Genomic DNA, 23,036 nt, shown 5'->3' with positions numbered 1-23,036 from the left:
GCTGCTTCTCGACTTTTTAAACAGGTTATTTTTTCCCCCTCCTTAAGAGGAGAAAATAACCGAGCAAATAACAAAGTGTTTTATGGAAAGCTGTTTCATGGAAACAATTTCAAAAACCGTAGGGAAGGTTATCATAATTCAAATAAGAATGAGAATACAATGAAAGACAGGGACCCTCAAGGTGTAGGGCAGAGCCTGCCGTCTGAATGCCAAGTCTAGGGTCTTCCTGACAGAGAAATAGTCCACATTTTCCTAAGCTATCACTACACGACTACACGCCAGGCAGGATTCCCTGCAGGACACCCCGGCACTTAGACCACGCCCACCAGTGCCCGTCAGGCAAAGTGCGACCTGACCAAACCCAGCCAGACCCGCCCCTGACAGCCCCTGGTCCCGCCCCACTCAGCCGGCGCCTTCCCACTTTGGCTTAACTTTGCGCCTGCGCAGACCGGACCTGCGGCGGTAGGCGGATATCACGCATGCGCCGGATGGGAAAGCAGGTTCTCCCCGCCCACCTCGTTGTTTCTACTGCGCACTTAGCGAGAATTTGCTTCCGGGTGGAAGGGGTTTACTTCCGGAGAGCGGGAAGGCTGAAACGCGGTGGCTAAGCTGGAGTCGAGTTTACAGAGCTCTGGGTGGAGAAGGCTGCGGCCATGGACAGGTCAGTTCTGTGGGTGACAGCTGAGCCGGACACTTGTCCCCTCTCCTTGTTGGCCCAACGAAATAAGTGAAACTCGACTCCCGGAGGGAACCGAAGAGGGCCAAGGGGCTGACCCTAGGATGCCTTTACTCGGCTGGGAGGCTGCAGCCGGTGGATGGGAGAAAGGCCCCTGGGAGGGGGGAGGACACGGTTAATAACGATCCCTTGCGTCCCCACGGCGATTCTGTTGTCTATTCTGCGCTCTCGCACTTTCTTCATTGGGGTGGGCGGATGGGGAGGTGGCCTGGGATTTGAGATGTTGACGCCCCGACCCGAGATCATAAAGCCAGTCAGTGACGCAACTGACCTCAGTCCAGGCTTTCTGATCCCAAGTTCCAGCATCAGGTAGTTATTGAATTGAGTTCTTTCTGTGACCCTGGCACTGTGCTAGTTGCCTGCGACAAGATGAATTATTCAAGGTTCTTGGTTTCGCGAAATCCTTTGCAGAGGAGAAAAGCTGACAGTACAAAGGGATAAATGCCTTGTGTTGCTCTGTGGGGAAAGACGAGGGAGCAATTAAATTTCCCTGCCTCAGCGAGACCTCAGGGTCTCAGAGAGACCTCTCAAAAGAGGTTACTTTTGAGTTGGCATTTGAATGGTAAGAGCCAACATTGAGTGCCTAAGCACCGTATTAAATATTTTGTTAGCTAATTTAGTCGTCATTACAATCTTAGGAGGACGGTTACTATCATCTTCTTTTCACAGATAACACAGGCTAGAGAGTTTAAGGAATTTGATCAAAAAGTTAGGAAGCTAATAAAGAACAAACCAAGTTACCATCTATTGATTTGATATGTGGGTCTCCAGCTCCCAGTGGGCTGCTTGATACGTAAGTGTTCACAAGGAAGGCAATGAGAGCACAAGGAAGCTTCTGTGAAAGAAATAGCATGTATATAGGCTGTCAGGAATGAAAGTGCATGCCTTGTGTAGCTGAATGGTCAACTGCAATATATATTTCTTTAGGGGTGGTTTGTGGCTGAATATAAGGCTGAACCTGTAAGTTGAGGTCAGATTATAAAAACTATACCGGGAAATTTGGACTTGGTTCTGTAGGCCAGAGAGAGCTATCTGAAGGTTTTAAGTGGAGAAAAAGCATACCTGTTTCTTGTGATAAAATACAAATCTGTTAAGTCACACAATTTAGTGTTTAAACCTTTGGGAATCTTGAGAGAGATTCTCAAACATTGTGACTATGGTAGTCCTGAGACAGGAGATATCCTTAGTGCCTCTTACTTTGTTCTGGAAAGAAGTAACTTGAAGGATCATTTTACTCCAATTTACTAGAATTTCTTTTTCATTTAACCTCCCATCCCACCGGTAATAACATTGTTTTTGTTGTATCTATGGTTTGACATCTTTTGAAAACTACAAATTTTTTAAAGGGAAATTTCCTGCACTTTTAGGGAACTCCTCAATCCAGTGAGGAATACCACAGACCTTCATGAGCCAATGATATAAAACTGTTTTCAGTGTAGATTCCAAGTGTTGAAATTCATTCCATAAGAGAAAATTACATTGTGAGTGCTACAAAGTCAGAGAACTCTTTGTGCAGGTAAGATTTCTCAGGACTTAAGCAGGATTTTGATCTGGAAGGGTATTGTCAACAAACAAATCTAAGACTTGGCTACTGGAATGATCTCTGCCTTGACTGACTTAGGGTCCAGTCATGATGATAAAGTTCTTTATGATTGCCACATTATTGTTTCATTTACATGAGATTCATTATGCTATCGTAGGAGCAGTTTTGGAGAGATGTCATCCCCTGTCATCAGGGATCCAGAGGTGACAAGGACTGCACGGAAACAGAGTGCTCAAAAAAGAGTTTTAAGTATCCTTTACATTTTAACTGTCATAATAATAAAAATTGCAACATTTTGCAATCCGGAATATAAAATTTTCTTATGAGACACTTTAAACACTAGCTATAATAATAAAATGCTGTAGAAATCAGTTATTTTTAACTCCACCAGTGTGTTATTTGATAAATATATTGCTAAAATTCAGTGATTTAAATTTGCTTCCCTAAAAGAAGGATGTTCCATTTTGCTGGTGATTATCAGTGTGGTTAGCTTCTACTCAGATTAGGTGTCCTTTTTTATATTTGAATCTGACTAAGAGCTCTTGTTCAATGAGTAGTAATTCTGACATGTGACCATGTAAATGATAGAGGGGAGTATTTACTCTTTGCATAAAAAAAAAACGATTATCGGGGGCCTCCCCGGTGGCGCAGCGGTTGAACGCTGGGCTGCAAAGCTGCCCGCAGCCTCTGCAGCTCCAGTTCGGTCCCCAGACGCTGGCAAGGGTCCCACATGGCGCGCAGACCTCTCCTGCCACACCCACTGCACCCCTCAGCAGTGTGCTTCGTCAGTCTGCCTGTTCTGCTCCCCGCTCTGGTTCTGGTGAATTCCCTCACCCTCCCGCGCTTTTGACTGTACCCAGTGCTTGTATAAATAAATAAATAAATAAAATCTTTTTTAAAAATTAAATTTAAAAAAAAAAACAAAACATGATTATTGGGCCTCCCTGGTGGCACAGGGGTTAAGATGCAGCCTATGGAGCTATCTGCAGCCACTGCAGCACGAGTTCACTCCCCAGCCAGGGAGCCGCCCACATGGCGCAGCAGACCTCTCCTGACTCTCCCGTTGCTTCCTTCAGCAGTATATTTCAGTCAAATCTGCCTGTTCTGTTCCCCACTCTGTCTCTGGTGAATCCTCTCACCCCCTGCACCTCTGACCTGTACCCCAGTTCTTGTATGCATAAATAAATCTAAAAAAAAGATTATCATCAAATACTTAGTTCTTAAAAAATGTATTCATATAGTTTGTATAGTGTGAATATAGTTAATTCTAACTTTAATGGTATCTTTTTGATGCAGACAACTTTTCTTAACTCTTCCTACAGTTCGAGCATCCCAAGATGAAATTTTTACTAATACCACACCAAGAAACCAGACTATACCTCAAACTCCTAGTTCATTTCGACCACCTTGTAAGATGTTTTTACTATTAAACTTTTTAACAATGATGATGATAGCAACTAACAGTAAACATATTTGGCTACAGTATCAAGAATTAAAAACAAACTGATTGAGTTATATTTGTTGAACTCTTAACCAGGTGTAAGGCACTGTACTTTACATAAATACACAGTAACTATGATGTAAATATTATCTCTTTTTGTTAGAACTGAAAGTGCGGTTTAAAGAGGTTAATTAGTGCAGGTAACATGTAAGTAATGGAACCAAATTTCAAACATCGTCTGCTTACTCAAAAGCTCATGTGTACTATACTATACTATACTACCTCCACAGTGTGTTTTTAAAAATTAGTATAGGGCCTCCCCGGTGGCCAGTAGCTTGAGCGCAGTGCTATGAAGCTGTCTGCGGCCTCTGCAGCGCCAGTTCGATTCCCGGCTGACCGGGGGAGATACCCACATGGTGGGGCAGACCTCTCCTGTCTCGCCTGCTGCTCCCTTCAGCAGTGTTTTTAGTCCGTCTGCCTGTTCTGCTTCCCCATCTGTCTCTGGTGCATCCTCTCACCCTCCCACACCTCTGGCTTGTACCCCAGTTCTTATATAAATAAATAAATCTTTTAGTGTAGGAAGAATCCACTGACCCCTTAGTGTCCTTTTTTTCACTGCTTGTTAATGTTTTAAGATGCTATGGCATATCTATGTCAGTAAAAATTCTTCTTAATAGACTAGTTTTCAAAAATTAGAAAAATAAAAGGGCAGTTGCTGCAAGGGGTCAGTCGTTCCACACCTTTTTGTTTTTATGTCATGGAAATGTTAATAATTAAAATATTTAGTTGGAATCAAAATGAACATTCAAAGTTATCGATAGTTATTTACTTGCTTCATTTCCACAGTAAATACTTGTGTGTTTGGAATTCTTTTTAATCACTTCTTATTTGTAGTTACGCCACCAAACCGGAGTTTACTGAGGCAGCCAGATGTTGCTTACTTTCTTGGAACAGGAGGGAGGTCTCCACGACTTACACAGTCTTCGGGGCTCTTGGGAAATCTATCAATGGTATGTAGAAAAATGGGGCAGAGATATTTTTTCCCTTTTATAAATGTCTGATGTTTGCTTAAAGCCTTTTAATGAAAATTGAAATCATAGTCATCATGAATATAACTAGATTGTGTGTCTTGAAATACTTTTTGGTGAGACTTCCAGAAAACTGAAGCCCTTAAGCATTTCATGTCACAGATCACAGGTGGTAGCTATAACACCAGCAACATTTATATGCAGATACAATGATTTAATCTGTCAGTTTACTGCCCAGAAGAAATAAATTCTGTGATTGTTTGCTAGTAATTATAAAAGCTGAGCTCTCTTTTGATGCAAAGAAGAGTAGGAAGCCAAAAATAATTGATGAAGATCTCTCTTCAGGAAGAGAGATCAGGAATTAAAAGAAAGAAAAGGAAAAATTGGGGGGAAAGTGTATAGACACTCTTTAGGAATCACCATCGAACGGTATTTACAACAGTATGAGAAATAATGTAAATTGTGATGCACCATTAATGACTTGAACTACTTGTTACAATAACATAAAAAAGTCAGTTACATCTAGCTGAGACCCTAAACAAGTTTTCTTGGAGGAGTAGTTATAATGGTACACATAGTTCTAAAAACAGAATAACTCCCCTGTGATTGGTTTTGTGCTTATTAAAGAGATTTTTACACATTTGAAATAAGGTGTTTCCTGAAGAATGGTTTCGCACGTTAAACCACTCCGTGTTTTAGAAGGTTAAACAGATCTTTAAAATATTTATGATAGTCTTGTGGATTTTAGTGTGTTAATACCTACCAGTGATTTAGGTAGTAAACAGTTTTACTGTGTAAATCTGCCTCATTTTGGCAGCGTATCTTGTGTGACTTAAAAACATGAATTAGGGCCTCCCCGGTGGTGCAGCAGTTGAGCGCCCGGTTGCGAAGCTGCCCGCGGCCTCTGCGGCGCTGGTTGGATCCCCGGCCGGGCCACTGGAGGAGGGTCCCGCATGGCGTGCAGACCTCTCCTGCCGCCCGCTGCTCCCCTCAGCAGTGTACTTCGGTCCTTCTGCCTGCTCTGCTCCCTGCTCTGGCTCTGGTGAATTCTCTCACTCTCCCGCGCTTCTGACAGTACGCAGTGCATGTATAAACAAACAAACAAATAAATAAATAAATAATGCATGCCTCTTTTAAAAAAACATGAATTAGCTTCTGGGTTTAAGTAAAAGAAAATGCCTTATTAGTTCAAGAACTATAAGATTAATAATAAAATTGTTACTCTCTTAAAGGTCAGGATAGAGCTAGTATGTATTATAAACTGTTTGGGAATTCATTTGTAATGAAAGGTATTTTCTTGATTTGCTTTGCCAGTTTTACTATTTACTATCAGCTATGAGAGGCAGTCTTGAATATAAGTTGCCCTGAAAAAAATAAAGTGATTTGCTGTGTTAATGTATTCAGCGTTTATATCTGCATATTAAGATTTGTTGTGAACTATTTTTCTGAATGCAAAATGCCATAGCTTTATAAGATTTTCACTTTGATCCTTATACTAATGATAAATAAACAGAAGGGAATGAGCTGTTTACTTTTTCTCCAGTAGCTGAAGCAAAACTCTCCTAAAGCTATAGTTCTACCTCATCAATCTGTAGAGAGTCCCAGCACTGTCTTTGGCTTTGGGGGACTGATTTATAAAGGTACATTTTTATGGTTGCTCAAGTGTGGATTTTACATAAAGGTGAATTTTAAAACTTCTGTAGCGGATAGTTTTTAAAATGTCTGAAATACCAAGATTAAATGAGCCTCTATGTGTTCATTGATTGGCTTCAATGGGTATCAACAGAGGACTGATCTTGTTTCCTCTGTACCCACACGCACTTTCTCCACATTACTTTACAGCTCCAAGATTTCATACCATTTTATCCATAAATACTTTAGTCTGCACCATATGATACTTAAGGATGCTTTAACATTGCACAATGTGTGATTCTTCTCTGAATCTGCCCATATTCACTCTTGAGTGTGTACCTACAATAAAGCTTCATTTCTAACTCATCAAAAAAAAAAAAAAAAACCCACAAAAACATTGCACAATGCTATTTAACACGTTTAACCCCCCCCCACACAGAGTAATTCCTTTATTATTTTAAACTGCCATTTAATTTATATATCCATTTATATTTATATGTCTGTGTATACTCACTATAATATATATTTCATTAAGTGTCAAATATTTTTGTGTCGAATTTTTTTGAGTAGGTGTGTTCAAATCAGGTTTCAAACAGATTAACACATTGCTTTTGCTTGATGTATTTCTTAAGTCTCAATCTGTAAATTCCTTCTTCATCCTTTTTTAAATTACCCATTATTTGTTGAAGAAAGTGGGTCATTTGTCACTTACAGTATCCCTTGGAACAGTAGGACTTTGGTGTTTTACCTTAGTATCAGCTTAAATTTTACAAAATATATCTTTTTTTTTAATTTTTTTTTTTATAGAGGCATGTTATTTATTTGTTTGTTTGTTTGTTTGTTTGTTTGTTCATGCACTGGGTACAGTCAGAAGCGCGGGAGGGTGAGAGGATTCACCAGAGCCAGAGCGGGGAGCAGAGCAGGCAGAAGGACCGAAGTACACTGCTGAGGGGAGCAGCGGGCGGCAGGAGAGGTCTGCACTCCATGTGGGACCCTCCTCTGGTGGCCGGGGAGCAGCCGGGGATCGAACCGGCGCCGCAGAGGCCGCGGGCAGCTTCGCAACCCAGCGCTCAACCACTGTGCCACTGGGAGGCCCTACAAAATATATCTTTATTGCCTTTTTTAAATCACAGAATTGAACAAAGAAGAAAATCCAAAAAAGATACAATTTCCTTAATAACCCCTATGACTGTCTTTTTAAAATGAAAAATACATATAAAGGTATAAAATAAAATTGTTAGTCTTTATGCCCGCAATGGAAATATTGCCATTACTTTTCTCTATCTTCACCTTTTTTTTTTTTTTTTTTTTTTTTAAGGTGACTAATCTGGATGACAGTAATTGGGCTGCTGCATTCTCATCACAGCGTTCTGGGCTCTTCCCAAATACAGAGCCCCACAGTGTAACAGAGGATGTAACTCTCAGTGCTGTTATGTTACGTGAGGATGATCCTGGAGAAGCTGGTAAAATGGCCTTGAATTTTGTGACAAAGTAGCTGTAATTGCTAAATTCAAGAAAATTACCTCCTCAGAGATTTGTATCTCCATCCTTATAGCAGCATTATTCATAATAGCCAAATTGAAGGCAACCTAAGTGTCCATTGATGCATGAATGGAAAATAAAGTTTAGTGTATTTGTGTGTATATCTACACACACACACACACACACACACAGGGATATTATTCAATCTTCAAAAAGAAGAAGAAGGAAATGGAGACACAAGCTACAACATAGGTGAACGTTGAGCACTTTCTAAATGGTTTCCAGGGACCAGGGGATAGGAGGGTAGGTATAGGTAAGGAATGGAAGATTATTGTTTAATAGGTGCAGAGTTTTAGTTTAGTTCTGAGATATAGCTAATACATAACATTGTATAAATTTAAGGTGCACAACACTGGATTTGATAATTTTATTTGTGGTATGATTGTCAGCATAATGTTAGCTAACTCCACCATCACACCATCATGTCACTTTTTTTTCTGATGAGAATACTTAATATCTAATCTTTTTTGCAACTTTGAAGTATATAATGCAGATTTATTGGCTGTAATTACAATGTAAAAAAATCATTGTGAAGAACAGTGTCAAGGAATTTTTTCCCTATTTCTTTTTTTGGGATTTTTACAGTTTCAGATCTTATGTTTAAATCTTTAATCCATTTCCAGTTCATTTTTGTGAGTGGTCTATGATAGGGCTTCAATTTCATTTGTGATTGTCCAGTTTTTCCAACTCTGTTTATTAAAGAGACTGTCCATTACTCATTGAATATTTTTGAATGAATTTTTTGAATTGAATTTTTTCAATTACTAGTTGTTCATATATGCAGGAGTTTCTTTCTGGGTTCTTCTTTCCAAGAGTCTGTATGTCTTTTATATGTTTTCATTACTATCACTTTTTAATATAGTTTGAAATAAAAAAATGTGAAACCTCCAGTTCTTCTCTCAGGATTATTTTGGCTATCCTGAGTTTTAGTTTTGAAAAATGAAGAGTTCTGTGGATGGGTGGTGGTGATGGTATCACAAAAGTATAAATGTACCTAATTCCACTGAACTATACACTTAGAAATGGTTGAGATAGTAAATTTTATGTGTATTTTGCCACAATTATTTTTTTTTAAAGATTTATTTATTTATACAAGCACTGGGTACAGTCAGAAGCGCAGGAGGGTGAGAGAATTCACCAGAGCCAGAGTCGGGAACAGAGCAGGCAGAAGGACCGAAGTATACTGCTGAGGGGAGCAGTGGGCGGCAGGAGAGGTCTGCACGCCATGCGGGACCCTCCTCCGGTGGCCGGGGAGCAGCCGGGGATCGAACCGGCGCTGCAGAGGCTGCGGGCAGCTTCTCAACCCAGCACTCAACCGCTGTGCCACCGGGGAGGCCTGCCACAATTATTTTTTAATAAAGCAGTAAGAAAAGACTCATGACTATGGTTTAAATTTTCACTTTGTTCCTTTATTTTCACTTTGTTCCTTTTCTTTTTAATGTGTTCTAGCATCCATGAGTATGTTTTCGGATTTCCTGCATTCTTTTTTAAAACATTCTTCAATTACAGTTTTTGACCTTGTGGAAGAATATGAAAACATTTGTGGTAGTCAGGTAAGTTAATTTTACTCCATTATTGGGTCAAACTTCAGTACGCTTTGTTTTTGTTGTTTGTTTTAACAGCATCAGCTTGTTAATTTCCATACTGTGTTTAAGGAAGAGGGCTTAGGAGTGTAGTAGCATAGCTGGTGTGGTTCAGAGGTCAGGCCAGAGCAACTCTCTTTTGTGTATGTTAGGGTTCATACAATATTTCTTTTGGAGCAGAAGGGCTCTCCTGTCTTAAGAGGAGGAATCCAAAATATACAAAGAACTTTCAAAAAACTCGTTAGTAAGACAATGAATGACCCAATAAAAAAACAACAAAACATATTTAATAGATATCTCATCAGAGGACATATACAGATGATAAATAAGCACGTGAAAAGATGTGCAGCATTATATGTCATTAGAGAATTGCAAATTAAAACAGGAAGATGCCTATGTCTTGTGTAATGATAAAACTTCAAAACACTGACACTATCAAATGCAGGTAAGGATGTAGAGCAACACAAACTCGACCATTGCTGGTGGGAATGCAAAATGGTGGAGGCACTTTAGAAAACATTTTCTCAGTTTCTTACAAGATTAAACATACTCTTTATTTTTTTAAAAAAATTTATTTATTTATACAAGCACTGGGTACAGTCAGAAGCGCAGGAGGGTGAGAGAATTCACCAGAGCCAGAATGGGGAGCAGAACAGGCAGATCGATGAAATACACTGCTGAGGGGAGCAGCGGGTGCGTCAGGAGAGGTCTGCGCGCCATGTGGGACCCTCGCCTGTGGCCAGGATCAAACCGGCACTGCAGAGGCTGCGGGCAGCTTCGCAGCCCAGCGCTCAACCACTGCGCCACCGGGGAGGCCCAAGATTAAACATACTCTTAACATATGATTCAGGACTCATATTCTTTGGTATTTTCCCAGTGAAACGAAAACTTACGTCCATACAAACACCTGCACACCAATGTTTATAACTGCTTTATTCATATTTGCCAAAACTGGGAAGCAACCCAGATGTCCTTCAGTAAGTGAATGGATAAACTGTGGCACATCCATACAATCAAAAATTATTTAGTGCTGAAAAGAAAAGAGCTGTCAAGCCATGAAGAGACATGGATGAACCTTAAATACATACTACTAAGTGAAAGAAGCCAATCTGAAAAGGCTACATATTGTGATTCCAATGATGCTCTGGAAAAGGAGAAAGACAACTGATGAGTGGTTGCCAGGGACTAGAGGGTGGAGGTGGGATGCTGAATAGGTTAGAGCACAGCTGGTTTTTAGGGGAATGAAATTCTCTGATACTGTGATTGATACATGTTATTATACATTTGTCAAAACCCATCAAATATACAATACCAGGAGCAGTTCCTTAATTGTGGACTTCCAGGGATAATGATGTGTCAGTGTAGGTTTCATTGATTGTAACAAATGTACTACTGTAGTGCTAGGTAATTGATATTGGCAAGGAGGTTGTGCTTGCATGGGGAGCAGAGAGTGATAGGAAATATTCTCTCCACTCAGTTTTGCTATTGAACCAAATCTGTTATGAAAAATAAAGTCCATTAAAAAAACACAAAAAGGGTCTTCAAGAAACTATTGCATTCAATTATAAACAAGATATAGTAATAATAGGCAATTTTTTTTTTGAGCATTTTAATAGCTTCAGTCATCAGTCTCTGAATTCAGTGTCAATCTCTAAATCATTCCACTATAAGAGTAGTCACTTCATTAAATAACAAAAGCAATAATAACCACTAAGTGAATTACTGAAATTAGGATTCCAAATAGGGAATTTAATAAGGGAATGAGAGGTATAGATAACACTTTTATTGAACACAGGCGTCAAGGCAGATGTAATGTTAATACCTTTTAAAGGTTGGGAAAACCTTTTACAGTGAATCTTCATGTCCTGAATAAGAGCAGTCCTCTTTCTTAATTCCCCTTGATAAGATACTCTTCCTAACCTTTGAGAAAAATTTCCTTTATTCTGAATCCTTAAGCCTGATTAAGCTTCCTGGTAAACATTTCTGTGTGTGTTTCTGAGGAGAACATCCATAGTGTGCATCAGATTTCCACATATGCCTTCATCCCCAAAATGTTATCACTATTTTAGAATAAGGTTACTTTGGTTACGTTTTATTTAGAGGGCCTCCCCGGTGGCACAGCCGGTTGAGCGCAGCACTGTGAAGCTGTCCGCAGCCTCTGCAGCGCGGGTTCAATTCCTGGCCGGCCAGGGAGATACCCATATAGCACAGCGGACTCTCCTGTCTCGCCCGCTGCTCCCCTCAGCAGTGTTTTCAGTCCTTCTGCCTATTCTGCTCCCTGCTGTCTGGTGAATCCTCTCACCCTCCCGTGCCTCTAACTGTACTCCAGCTCTTGTATAAATGAATAAATCTTAAAAAAAAAAATTTATTTAGAAGTAACAATGTTTTGATAGCAATCTTAAGAAAATTTTTAGTTTGTTACATATATTGTTAAAATTTTTCAGGCATAATTAAGAGATTTTTTCATTTCCCTCACTGCTATTGAGTTCATGGCATTATGATTTTGTCAGTATAGATTAGATTTAGCTTATCTTCTGGGTGAATGCACAGGGTGAAAAAAAGTTTATTGGTGGCTAGTGTTCAATGTGAAATCTAGAGTATGTTAAGCTTTTATTATTTTACCACATAAACACATCTTACCTCAAATTAAGGCCATTTCTAGTAGGACAGTTACATTATTTTCAACTATAAAAGAATTTGGCGGGAAAAATTAATATATATGTGTGTATATATTTATAATTAATTTTAGCACTTTGTACGTGAGGAATATAAGATTTTGACTCAAAATTATAGAAAATTAAACTTTATATCTGTGTCTTTAACTCAGGTGAATATACTGAGTAAAATAGTGAGCCGAGCAACACCTGGACTGCAAAAGTTTTCAAAAACAGCCAGTATGCTCTGGCTTCTTCAACAGGAGATGGTCACATGGAAGCTGCTGGGTTCTTTGTATAGGTAAGATTGTAAAGCTCATGAATGAAATAAACATAAGGTAAATATCAATGGGAAAATTTAAAAGTTACAGTAGGATGTGTTTGGAAATAGATTCTATTTTTGTTGATTTCTATTACTTTAGATGTCAGGAATGAATAGCATGGGAGAGGGAAATTTTGGTCATAAATTGTTAGCTACCAAATATTGGATATGAGTAAAGGTTTTTTTCAAGATGCTAAAAATAATGTGGTACTTTAGGAGAGGGTAGATTAAGGGGAAAAGCTGAAATATATAATGTGGAAGTTTAAAATAACTAACCAACTTTTCCTTCTCATATTTTCTGAGGTTTTGGCTCTCATTGTGTTGCTTTCTCATCCTAGTGAGAAAATCTTGGGGAAAAGTCATATTCTGTTTTTTTTTTTTTTCCAAGTGAAAATGGTTTATTAAAAAGTTAGGTTGTATGCATTAGCAGGTAGCCATTAAAAGCTTTTTGCAGTGTGGCTTTTTTTTTTTTTTTTTAAGATTTGTTTTATTATGTATACAAGAGCTGAGGTGTAGGCCAGAGATGCAAATGGTGGTGAGGATGCATCAGAGACAGAGTGGGGAGTGGCACAGGCAGATTGACTGAAATACACTGCTGAGGGGAGCAGCGGGCAGGAAAGAGGTCTGTTACGCCATGTGGATTAGCTCTCTGGCTGGGGATCGATTCTTACTGCAGATAGCTTCATAATGCTGATACTTAACCCCTTGCACCACCAGATAGGCCCTGCAGAGACAGAGAGAGAGAGAAAGAGAGAAAGAGTATGTGTGTGTTTTCAGTAATCACTTTTATTCAGATATCAGTAACAGAAAACATTTACTACTTTTTTATCTTGTTTTTAAAGTATGATGAATAATTGGGAACTCATTTTCATATAATTACATGGGGTAGAATGCAAGTTGTATGTGTATCTAGCTGTAAATGTGATTTCATAAATTCATGTGAAATAAGTCTTTCATTTTATGTTATTTTTCCCCAGAGACAGAATACAGTGTGCACTGGAAGATGAAAATATGTTTGCAGTTACTGTAAGTTTTATGTTAATTTTTCCCTTTATATGTGGTTAACATTTTTTTAATGTTTTTTAGTAATAGAATTAGATTTTTGACCTCTATCTTGATGCAATCTCATAAAATAATCAAATATTGGTTTATTTTGTAGAGTACAAGGTGAAAGTCCTCTTCTATCCTTACTATTCAGTCTAACAATTTGGTGTATATTCTACCAGATATTTTTCTATATGTCTTTGTATATCTATACCTACACGTTTTTAAAACATAGGGCTCCGTTCATACGTTATATTTCTTTTTTCATTCATCAATATTTTTTTACTTTTTCTCATGTCAGTGCATATGGTTTACCTAGGTATTCCATGGTATGCTTGCAAATAAGTGCACCATAGTTTTTCCAGACATTCTGCTGAATGTGTTTAGGTTGTTTCTAGTTTGTAAAGAAGCAAGAAATTTGACTTTTTTCAAATGGATATCCATTTATCCCAACACCATTTGTAAAAAATATTTATCATGGTTCTACATGGATCTTTTCTGTTTCATTGATTGGCTCATTAGAAAGCTAGTACTACACAATTGAGTCACTCTTATTCAGAAGTTTTAATATTCGCTGATATTAACTTCCCCTCCTCATTTTAAAATACATTGATGTGCTCTTTTTTTCCCAGTTGAACTTTACAATTTCCATTTTTCAAAAAGTCATATTAAAATACTTATTGGAAATAATACTGAATTTGTAATTATTTGGGGGAGAAATAACTTCCTTCTCATGTCAAATTTTCTTGACATACCTCTCCATTTATTTAGCTCTTTTATAGTTATATTGATCTGTACCCTTCTTTACAAAAAACCTATGTGAACTTTATTGTTGATGGGTCCTCTTTCATACTTCATTTTCTAATTAGTTATTACTATCAAACAGAAGATTAGTGATCAACATGTAGAACTCATATTTTTCTATTTTTGGATGCCAGATCTTTTTGGCTCTCTCTTTAGCTCTGGTAAGTTTTTTATTTAATTTTTTTGTTTGTTTGTTTTCTGTGTTGGTAATAATCACCTACAAATGGTGAGTTTCCCTTGATCCTTTCTAATCTTTCTTCCGTTTGCCTGTTCCATTGACTAGGAGCACCCACAATATTACCAGTAATATAGCAGGCATTCTTTTCTTATTCCTGACTCTTGATATGAATGCTTTTGTTTTACCACAAGCTAAGTAATTTTTCATACCTGACTAAAAGTTGGAATCCATATTTTTTAGCTGCTTAAGATAGCTGCTTTGATTTATTAATGTAATGGCTTCCATTAATAATAATTTTTCTAATGTTGAATTATCCTTAAATAGTATAAACTCTGTCATGATGTATTTCTGAATACCCTACTCAATCTTATTAAGTAATATTTTATGTAGAATTTCCCAAAATGTATTTTCTTTTGGGGAATTAATTCTCATCCAGTTTTGGTGTCTCTAGAATTGTGCTAGCTCTCCGCAGCAAGTTCCTAAGTCTTCATTGTTTTTTAATGCTCAGTTTGAAGAATAGAACTATTACCTCTTCTTTAAAGGATTAGTAAAAAACATACCTGTACAACCATAAAGACCAACTATTCTTTTATGGCTTAATTACATTTTTTTTTTCTTGCAGAAGTAATTCATAGTTGAAACAACTAGGGTCAAAAAGGATGAAAGTGTATACATTTTAAAGATAAATGATTTTAACCTTACAGTTCTCTTAATCTGCTTTTTCACCTAAAATATTTTCAGATACTTTTTCAGACATTTATGCTTATTCTACAAATTTCATCCCAACCAATTCTGTAAGTTACTCTGAACCATGTAGGAAGAGTTATTTGTCTATTTATTAAATGTACTCTTTAATATTTTCTCATTGATTGTTTTGACTTTCAAGGTAGGCAATCCTGTAATGCACTAACAGTGATGATCTGACTCTTACCATATTTTTTACTACTAAGCTCTTTTTCTGGTTTTTGTATCAACTAGAAGTTCAAGATAAAGTTGAATAATTGCAGAAATTAGTTTTTTAATTTTTTGGATTTTAAAAGGAGTGTTTGTTTATAGTTAATATGTAGTAAAATATTTACGGCTTATTAAATATACTTATTTCAGATTCACTCTCATCATTCTGTTGAAATAATAATCTTAGGGCCTCCCTGGTGGCGCAAGGGTTAAGTCACAGCACTATAAAGCTATCAGCAGTCACTGTAGCATGAGGCTGATGGTGCAGCAGACCTCTCCGGTCTCTCTCACTGCTCCCCTCAGCAGTGTATTTCAGTAGATCTGCCTGTTCTATTCCCCATGTCTCTGGTGAATCCTCTCACCCCCTGTACCTCTGGGCTGTACCCCAGTTCTTGTACGCATAAATAAATAAATCTTTAAAAAATAATAATAATCTTAGAACATATCTTTTGTTTTCCTTTCTTCAAAAATTATTTTTCAATAGACTCTTAATGCCAGTGAGAAAACAGTTGTGGAAGCTTTGTTTCAGAGGGATTCGCTTGTCCGACAAAGTCAGGTATGACTGGTATTTTTAAAAAATTTTTTTTTGAATTGTGAAATAAAGGTAAATGACATACAAAGAGCTGAAATTTTTTAATTTAATACTTTCCTAATTTTTTCTTTTTGATCATTTTATTTATAATTAAAAGGAATTAAGAAGCTTGTTCTTTGGGTTCTAACACTAGTATTTCCAGGGATAGCCTATTAAAAAGCCTTGTTACTCGTAAAGAAAATGTCATCCCTTTACCATAATATTTACATACCTTCAAAAAGTAAAAATATTGGTTGGAAAAATTGCTACTTAGTATTTTTGCCCTAGAAACTTTTATTAAATTAAGGGTAGGCATACCATTTCAAATGGAACATGAACACAGATTTTATAGTTAATACTTGTTTTATTTTTCCCCTAGCTGGTAGTAGATTGGTTAGAGAGCATTGCCAAAGATGAAATTGGAGATTTTTCTGATAATATTGAATTTTATGCAAAATCAGTTTATTGGTAAGTCATTAAATTTTTATTCTTAGTCAGTTAACATTGGTTTTGTTTATTCATCTTTTAACAAATTTTTATTCAGCTATTACTAAATATTCAGTGTGTGAGCAAAACAGAAATTCTGCCTTATGGATTTTATAATTAAGAGAGTTAGTAAATAAACCAATATATTTCCTGTTGAGTATTAAGAACTTTGGGGAAAAAAGAATCAGTTGGTGGGTGGAGGATAATAGTGGGTACTACTTTAAATAGAGGAGTTGATGGGGAAGCCTCTAAGTAACAGGTTTTGAAATGAAGAAACATGATGCATAAAGAGCTACAACTCTATAATAAAAGGATAACCTAGTAAAAAGGGCAAAGATTTGAACAGATGCTTTGCAGATCGATAAATGGCCATAAAAAAGTGCTCAGCATCACCCTGAGCTAAAATATGCTTCTAGAATTAGCATTTTTGCATGGTTTTTCCTCAATTTGTACTCTTTTTTCCTTTTATTTGATTTGATTTTTTTATATGTGTGTGTGCGTATGTGTATATATGTGTATACAGACTTATTAAAAGTACTCCTTTAAAAAAAAAGTTGTGTTTTTTCTTTCAGGGAAAATACTCTACATAGCTTGAAGCAGCGGCAGCTATCCTCTTATATAGGAAGTGTCCGTCCTCTTGTCACTGAGTTGGTAAGTATTCTTTAAAATAAAAGTTGCCTTCAAAGTTTAATGATTTCTCTTTTTAAGGTTGAGAACTTTTCTTCTGTTTGAGCCTTGCTTTAGGTTCCTGAAGTTTGCTCATACTATTTAACTCTAAATTTACTAAATTGCATGTGAATTTATGATGGAATGTATTATTTGAACATATTCATGACCTTACAGTTGTAAATTGTAAAAAGTTTAGAAAGTATTCCTGGGCTTCCCTGGTGGCACAAAGGGTTAAGCACGGCACTATGAAGCTATCCGCAGCCACTGCAGCACAAGTTTGATCCCCGGCTGGCCAGGGAGCTACCCACATGGCGCAGCAGACCTCTCCTGTCTCGCCCATTGCTCCCCTCAGCAGTGTATTTCAGTCTGACTGTTCTGTTCCCTACTCTGTCTCTGGTGAATCCTCTCACCCACCACATCTCTGGCCTGTACCCCAGCTCTTGTATGCATAAATAAATAAATCTTTTAAAAGCAAATTAATTTTTAACTTAATTTAGAATAAAGCCAGGTTTGACTCTTCAACTGTGAGGTGGTGACCTGTGAAAGCTCTTTTATGTAGAAATCAGGGGAAAAACAAAGCTTTGTGAATTAGCAGAAGGGTTAGAAAGCTCATTCTAAGAATGAATAATGGGAATAACTGGATTTGAAAGGAATAGGAGTCCAATTATTATAGAAATAAAGGAATAGAGTTCTGTGACGGGTGAGAACATGTGATTTAAATGTTTATAATGAAGTGGGTGAAGTAATAATGAAAAAAAATTTTTTTTAAAGATTTATTTATTTATTTATGCAAGCACTGGGTATATATAGTCAGAAGCACGGGAGGGTGAGAGAATTCACCAGAGCCAGAGTGGGGAGCAGAACAGGCAGAAGGACCGAAGCACACTGCTGAGGGGAGCAGCGGGTGTGACAGGAGAGGTCTGCACGCCATGTGGGACCCTCACCGGCGGCTGGGAATTGAACAGGCGCTGCAGAGGCTGTGGGCAGCTTGACAGCCCAGCTCTCAACCACTGTGCCACCGGGGAGGCCCAATAATGAAAAAAAATTTTAAGATTCCACTTGATAATAACAGAAGTGGTTTTTGATGAAAATTGTTTGGAAACTACTGGAAGAGCTTGAAATAAATTATAGCTAAATTACACTGTAGTATGCAACTGAAAATCACTTTTTTTTAAAATTTTATTTTTATATTCCCCATACAATTGCAACCCCCTTTTTTTAACCCCAATCCCTCTTTTCCCCGACCCCCCCACCCCCCATAGTGTGTCTCTGGTTCATAGTTGTTAGTTGGAAAATTACTTACTCTTAACATTTGGAAAGTGGTGATTTCCTCTTGCCAGAGAGAGATTGTGTTCAAATTGAATGATTTATCTGTCTGCAGAATAGTTGTGAAAATAGCCTATTGACCTATTATGCGTTCCGTTTCCTGACTGATAGTCATATTACCATATATATTCAGCAATATTTGGAATAAGGCTTACTTCCTTAATTAACGTCACATTACAATAGTTTTTCATTTGAGATTTATCATACAGATCACTTATGCTATTTGCTGCAAAAATTATAGTAAGTGTTTAAAAGTACGTTTCTATCTGTGAAAGGTAGTTAGGAACAGCTCGCTAGGTTTCATCTATTCAAAATCTGTTTAAAAAAATTTTTTTATTGGACTTGGGTATTTTTTATATAGCATTAATCCTATAATGGGCTAGCTGCTTTTATGTTCATAAAAAGTACCAGCTAAGCACTTTGTTGTAACAGAATACATTGTGATTCCTGCAATTTCTCCTCTGTGCTGTTCTCTACCCAGACCTAGTTCTGTTTCAAATTAACTTGACCATGTAATTGCTACAACAGGGTAAAATTTAAGTCATTTTTAACTATGAAAAGTCCATAGCAAGAGTTATCTGACTGGGCTGGGTTAATGGTGGTTCCACCTTGCCTGCCTGAGGTGTGCTCCTTTGTGGCCAGTGGAATCTGTTTTGACTGGGAAGCAGGTAGTTGTGTGACTGTGTGGAATGCTTGTGACATTTTCATTCCTTTGTTACTTAACTAAATTGTAAATGAACTTATTTCAGTATATAAACTCAGTTCTGAGATTTATCATCATTTAAAGTTGAAATATATTTGGTTACAAAGGATTTATACTTGGTGATTTTATTTTAATAGGACCCTGATGCTCCCATAAGACAGAAAATGCCCCTTGATGATCTGGATAGAGAAGATGAAGTCAGATTACTCAAGTACCTTTTTACTCTAATCCGAGCTGGAATGACAGAAGAGGTAAAGAAGCATGTACCCTGCTCGTCCACTTTCAGAAAGTCATAGACTCTTTAAGTTGGAATGGATCTTTGTGATCACCCAGTATACCTCCTCAGTGCAGTAATCTCTTCAATAGTATTTCTGGATCTAAATCCTGTTTGAACTTTTCCAATATTAAGAAATGCATTGCGCCAGAAAACAGTGCACTCACTTGCACAACTCTTTATGTTTAAAAAAAAAAAAAAATCAAAAACTACCTCTTTGTATTGTACTGTGTATCCTAAGCATATGCTCATTATTTTTAGTTCTGATTTTTAAGACTTGAGAATAAATCTACCCTAATTGTTCTTCTAGATGACACTATTTAGGCATTTGAAGACTATGATGGAACTTGAACTTCCTGTTATCCTCACCTTTTAAAAATGTAATCTCCTTTGTGATAGTTAATATCTTGTATGTAGAATGTTAACAATCTAATTGGACAATTTACCAGATGCTTTTGTTGACTTTCACCAAGGCAATCTGATGATGCATAGTAGCTTTGGACTAAGGTATTAGGTTGCATTTTGCAGTACTCTTGGTAATAATCTTTAGATATATGTTAGTACAAAATGTTGTTTTTTCTGTATTATAAACCTTTAGCGTATATTAGATAATGTCTTGCAATAGTAAGTCTTGGCTTTTTAAGCATCGTTCAAGTCCCAGCCAGTTTTAAGTGATGGACAGTGATTAGGAACCACAATGGCAAACAAGGATGTGTTTTTAAAAACAGAAAACAAAAGTATGATCATAATACCAAAGGCTTGAAACACAAAACTCTGTTTCCCACTACCTATGTTTTTTTTTTTTTTTAAATATTTTTTTTTTTAAATAGAGGCATGCTTTATTTATTTATTTATTTGTTTGTTTGTTTTTTGTTTATACATGCACTGGGTACAGTCAGAAGTGCGGGAGGGTGAGAGAATTCACCAGAGCCAGAGTAGGAGCAGAGCAGGCAGAAGGACCGAAGTACACTGCTGAGGGGAGCAGCGGGCGGCAGGAGAGGTCTGCGCGCCATGTGGGACCCTCCTCCGGTGGCCGGGAAGCAGCCGGGGATGGAACCGGCGCCACAGAGGCCGCGGGCAGCTTCGCAACCCAGCGCTCGACCACTGTGCCACTGGGGAGGCCCCTCCCACTACCTATATGTAACCACAGTTAGTGGCTTTTATGTATATAGTTGCAACCCTTTTTCTTTTACACCTCTTTTTAACATAATCATATATTCATTCAGGGTTTTTCTTATTTTTTTAAAGTCTTAATTATGATTCACATACCATACAATTTACCCATGTAAAGTGTATACTTCAGTAGTTTGAATAAACTACATTATTAATTTTTTTCATTGTGGTAAAATACATATAACAAAAATTGTCATTTTAACCATTTTAACTGTACATTTCAGTGGTACTAATTGCATTTCCTTTACCACTAACTGTTGCCAAAACTGTTTCATCACCCTAAATTGAAACTCTGTAACTATAATGCAGTAACTCCCCATTTCCTCCCTCCCTTAGCCTCTGGCGACCTCTAGTCTACTTTCTGCCTCTACTAATTTATCAATTCTAGATATTCCATGTTAAATGGAATCATACAATATTTTTCCTTTTGTGTCTGGCTTAGAAAAAGGTTCAGGGGCCTCCCTGGTGGCGCAGGGGGTTAAGTGTCAGCACTGTGAAGCTGTCTGCAGCCACTGCAGCACGAGTTCTAGTCCCACATGGCGCAGCATGGGTAGTTCTAGCTACCCACATGGTGCAGCAGACCTCTCCTGACTCGCCTGCTACTCCCCCCAGCATTGTATTTCAGTCAATCTGCCTGTTCTGTTCCCCGCTCTGTCTCTGGTGAATCCTCTCACCCCCCACACCTCTGGCCTGTACCCCAGTTTTTGTATGTATAAATAAATAAATCTTTTTTTTAAAAAAAGGAAAACAAAACTTCTTCAATGTGACAGACATGAAGTTGAGCACATGCTGGTAGACTTGCTTGACATAGTCCTACTGCACACTTTCAGTTTGTAAAACGCGCAGGGAAAGCACAGTAAAATGAGGTGTGCATGCGCCATGCTAGTTATGTAAGTAACTGCTCTTTCTTGTTTTTAAAGGCACAAAGACTCTGTAAGCGTTGTGGTCAGGCATGGAGAGCTGCAACACTTGAAGGCTGGAAACTGTATCATGACCCTAATGTTAATGGAGGTATTTTGTTAGATTTTATTCTGAGTGTGGGGAAATACTTCATTCAAAATATCAGTCTCTGTGAAGGAGAGCTGTTTTTAGAAATCGTTGAAATAAGATCTGCTTTTCAATTACAAATTTTATTTCTTTTACTGTTTTATAGGAACAGAATTAGAACCTGTTGAAGGGAATCCATACAGATGCATTTGGAAAATAAGTTGTTGGAGAATGGCAGAAGATGTAAGATATGATAAAAATATTTATCAATACTCATTTTTGCTCATTAGTTGACGGTACTATGAAATGTTCAGAGTAATGTAAGACTAAAATTCCTGTTTCAGAAAACTTCCACTCAAATTGAGAAATAGGAGTGGATAGGCTTAATCAGAATTAAATACTAATAAGACAAATATCAAGGAGGTACCAGATGAGTTTCAAGAGTAAGCATTGGGCTAACAGCTAGCTTACCAAGTAAGAAATTTGATGGACTTTTAAAAATTAGGATTTGGATTGTTGTGCATGAAAAGAAGAGAAAGAAAGTCTAGATAGATAGCATGCATAGGTTATGACATGACCTATGCATTCCTAAAAATTACGGCAGCATGAGAAATTGTGCACAAAACCCACAAGGCTTTTGGGGGAAATAGAGTTAAGAATGAAAAACTGAAAAATCACTAGTGATACAGAAAAAGATAAAAAATATGTCACTAATAGAATCTGGAAGTAAAATGGATTATTTAATGGATATAATTAATTCTGCTTAGGAGTTTGATGCACACTTACACATGACAGGTGCCTTTAGTTGATGATGTTTTAGGTCAGTTTAGGTAGTATTAACTATATAGAAACTTATTAGAGGAAAGAAAACATTTTAGCAGGTTCTACCTGGATTAAATTGGACTTAAAATAAAGCATCCATTAGAGTTGGATCTGCTTTTGCCCACCTCATGAAATTTAGATGTTTAACTTTTTCTGAAGATTTCAAGATTGAAACTAAAGAGTCCTTCCTCCTTTTCCTGACCTTTCTTTCAAGTTTAGACACTATCAAGTTAAAAAATAAGTTTTAATTCCAAAATGCAGAATTCTGGATGATGAAAAGCATTGACATACTAAGAAAAATAGTGTCGCAAACCTACATTATTGTATTCCAGGAGCTGTTTAATAGATATGAGAGAGCAATTTATGCAGCTTTAAGTGGGAATCTTAAGCAGGTATGCAATCTTTTTAATCTTTTTTACCTGTGGAATAAAATCATACATTAAATATTCTAATAATTGATTATAGTTAATCTTGTATAAACTTTTGATACTTTCTAAAAGTAGCAATCTTAAAATCATGAAACAGTATAGTGACTTAAGCTGCTTAATTTGATGTATCCCATAT

The 23,036-nt window shown here is 37.3% G+C and overlaps 1 protein-coding gene across 1 annotated transcript in view; it reads left to right on the top strand.

The window, feature by feature from the left end:
* Positions 1 to 3,616: 3,616 nt before the first annotated feature.
* The window catches only part of NUP107 (nucleoporin 107), a gene marked incomplete at both ends in the record, with an annotated part of 28,927 nt that continues 9,507 nt past the window's right edge, over positions 3,617 to 23,036 (top strand). The window contains 13 exons of the mRNA XM_084255986.1: positions 3,617 to 3,695; positions 4,567 to 4,730; positions 7,699 to 7,843; positions 9,372 to 9,475; positions 12,333 to 12,460; positions 13,459 to 13,507; positions 15,946 to 16,017; positions 16,412 to 16,500; positions 17,091 to 17,169; positions 19,354 to 19,467; positions 21,584 to 21,674; positions 21,817 to 21,893; positions 22,805 to 22,864. Coding sequence (XP_084112112.1) covers positions 3,617 to 3,695; positions 4,567 to 4,730; positions 7,699 to 7,843; positions 9,372 to 9,475; positions 12,333 to 12,460; positions 13,459 to 13,507; positions 15,946 to 16,017; positions 16,412 to 16,500; positions 17,091 to 17,169; positions 19,354 to 19,467; positions 21,584 to 21,674; positions 21,817 to 21,893; positions 22,805 to 22,864 — 1,251 coding nt within the window. The remainder of the gene's footprint in view (positions 3,696 to 4,566; positions 4,731 to 7,698; positions 7,844 to 9,371; positions 9,476 to 12,332; positions 12,461 to 13,458; positions 13,508 to 15,945; positions 16,018 to 16,411; positions 16,501 to 17,090; positions 17,170 to 19,353; positions 19,468 to 21,583; positions 21,675 to 21,816; positions 21,894 to 22,804; positions 22,865 to 23,036) is intronic.

This window comes from Talpa europaea, assembly GCF_964194135.1.
Source record: "Talpa europaea genome assembly, chromosome: 15".
Classification (NCBI taxonomy): Eukaryota; Metazoa; Chordata; class Mammalia; order Eulipotyphla; family Talpidae; genus Talpa; species Talpa europaea.
Note: the sequence above shows the minus strand (reverse complement) of the source record. Positions and strands in the feature narration are given on the sequence as shown.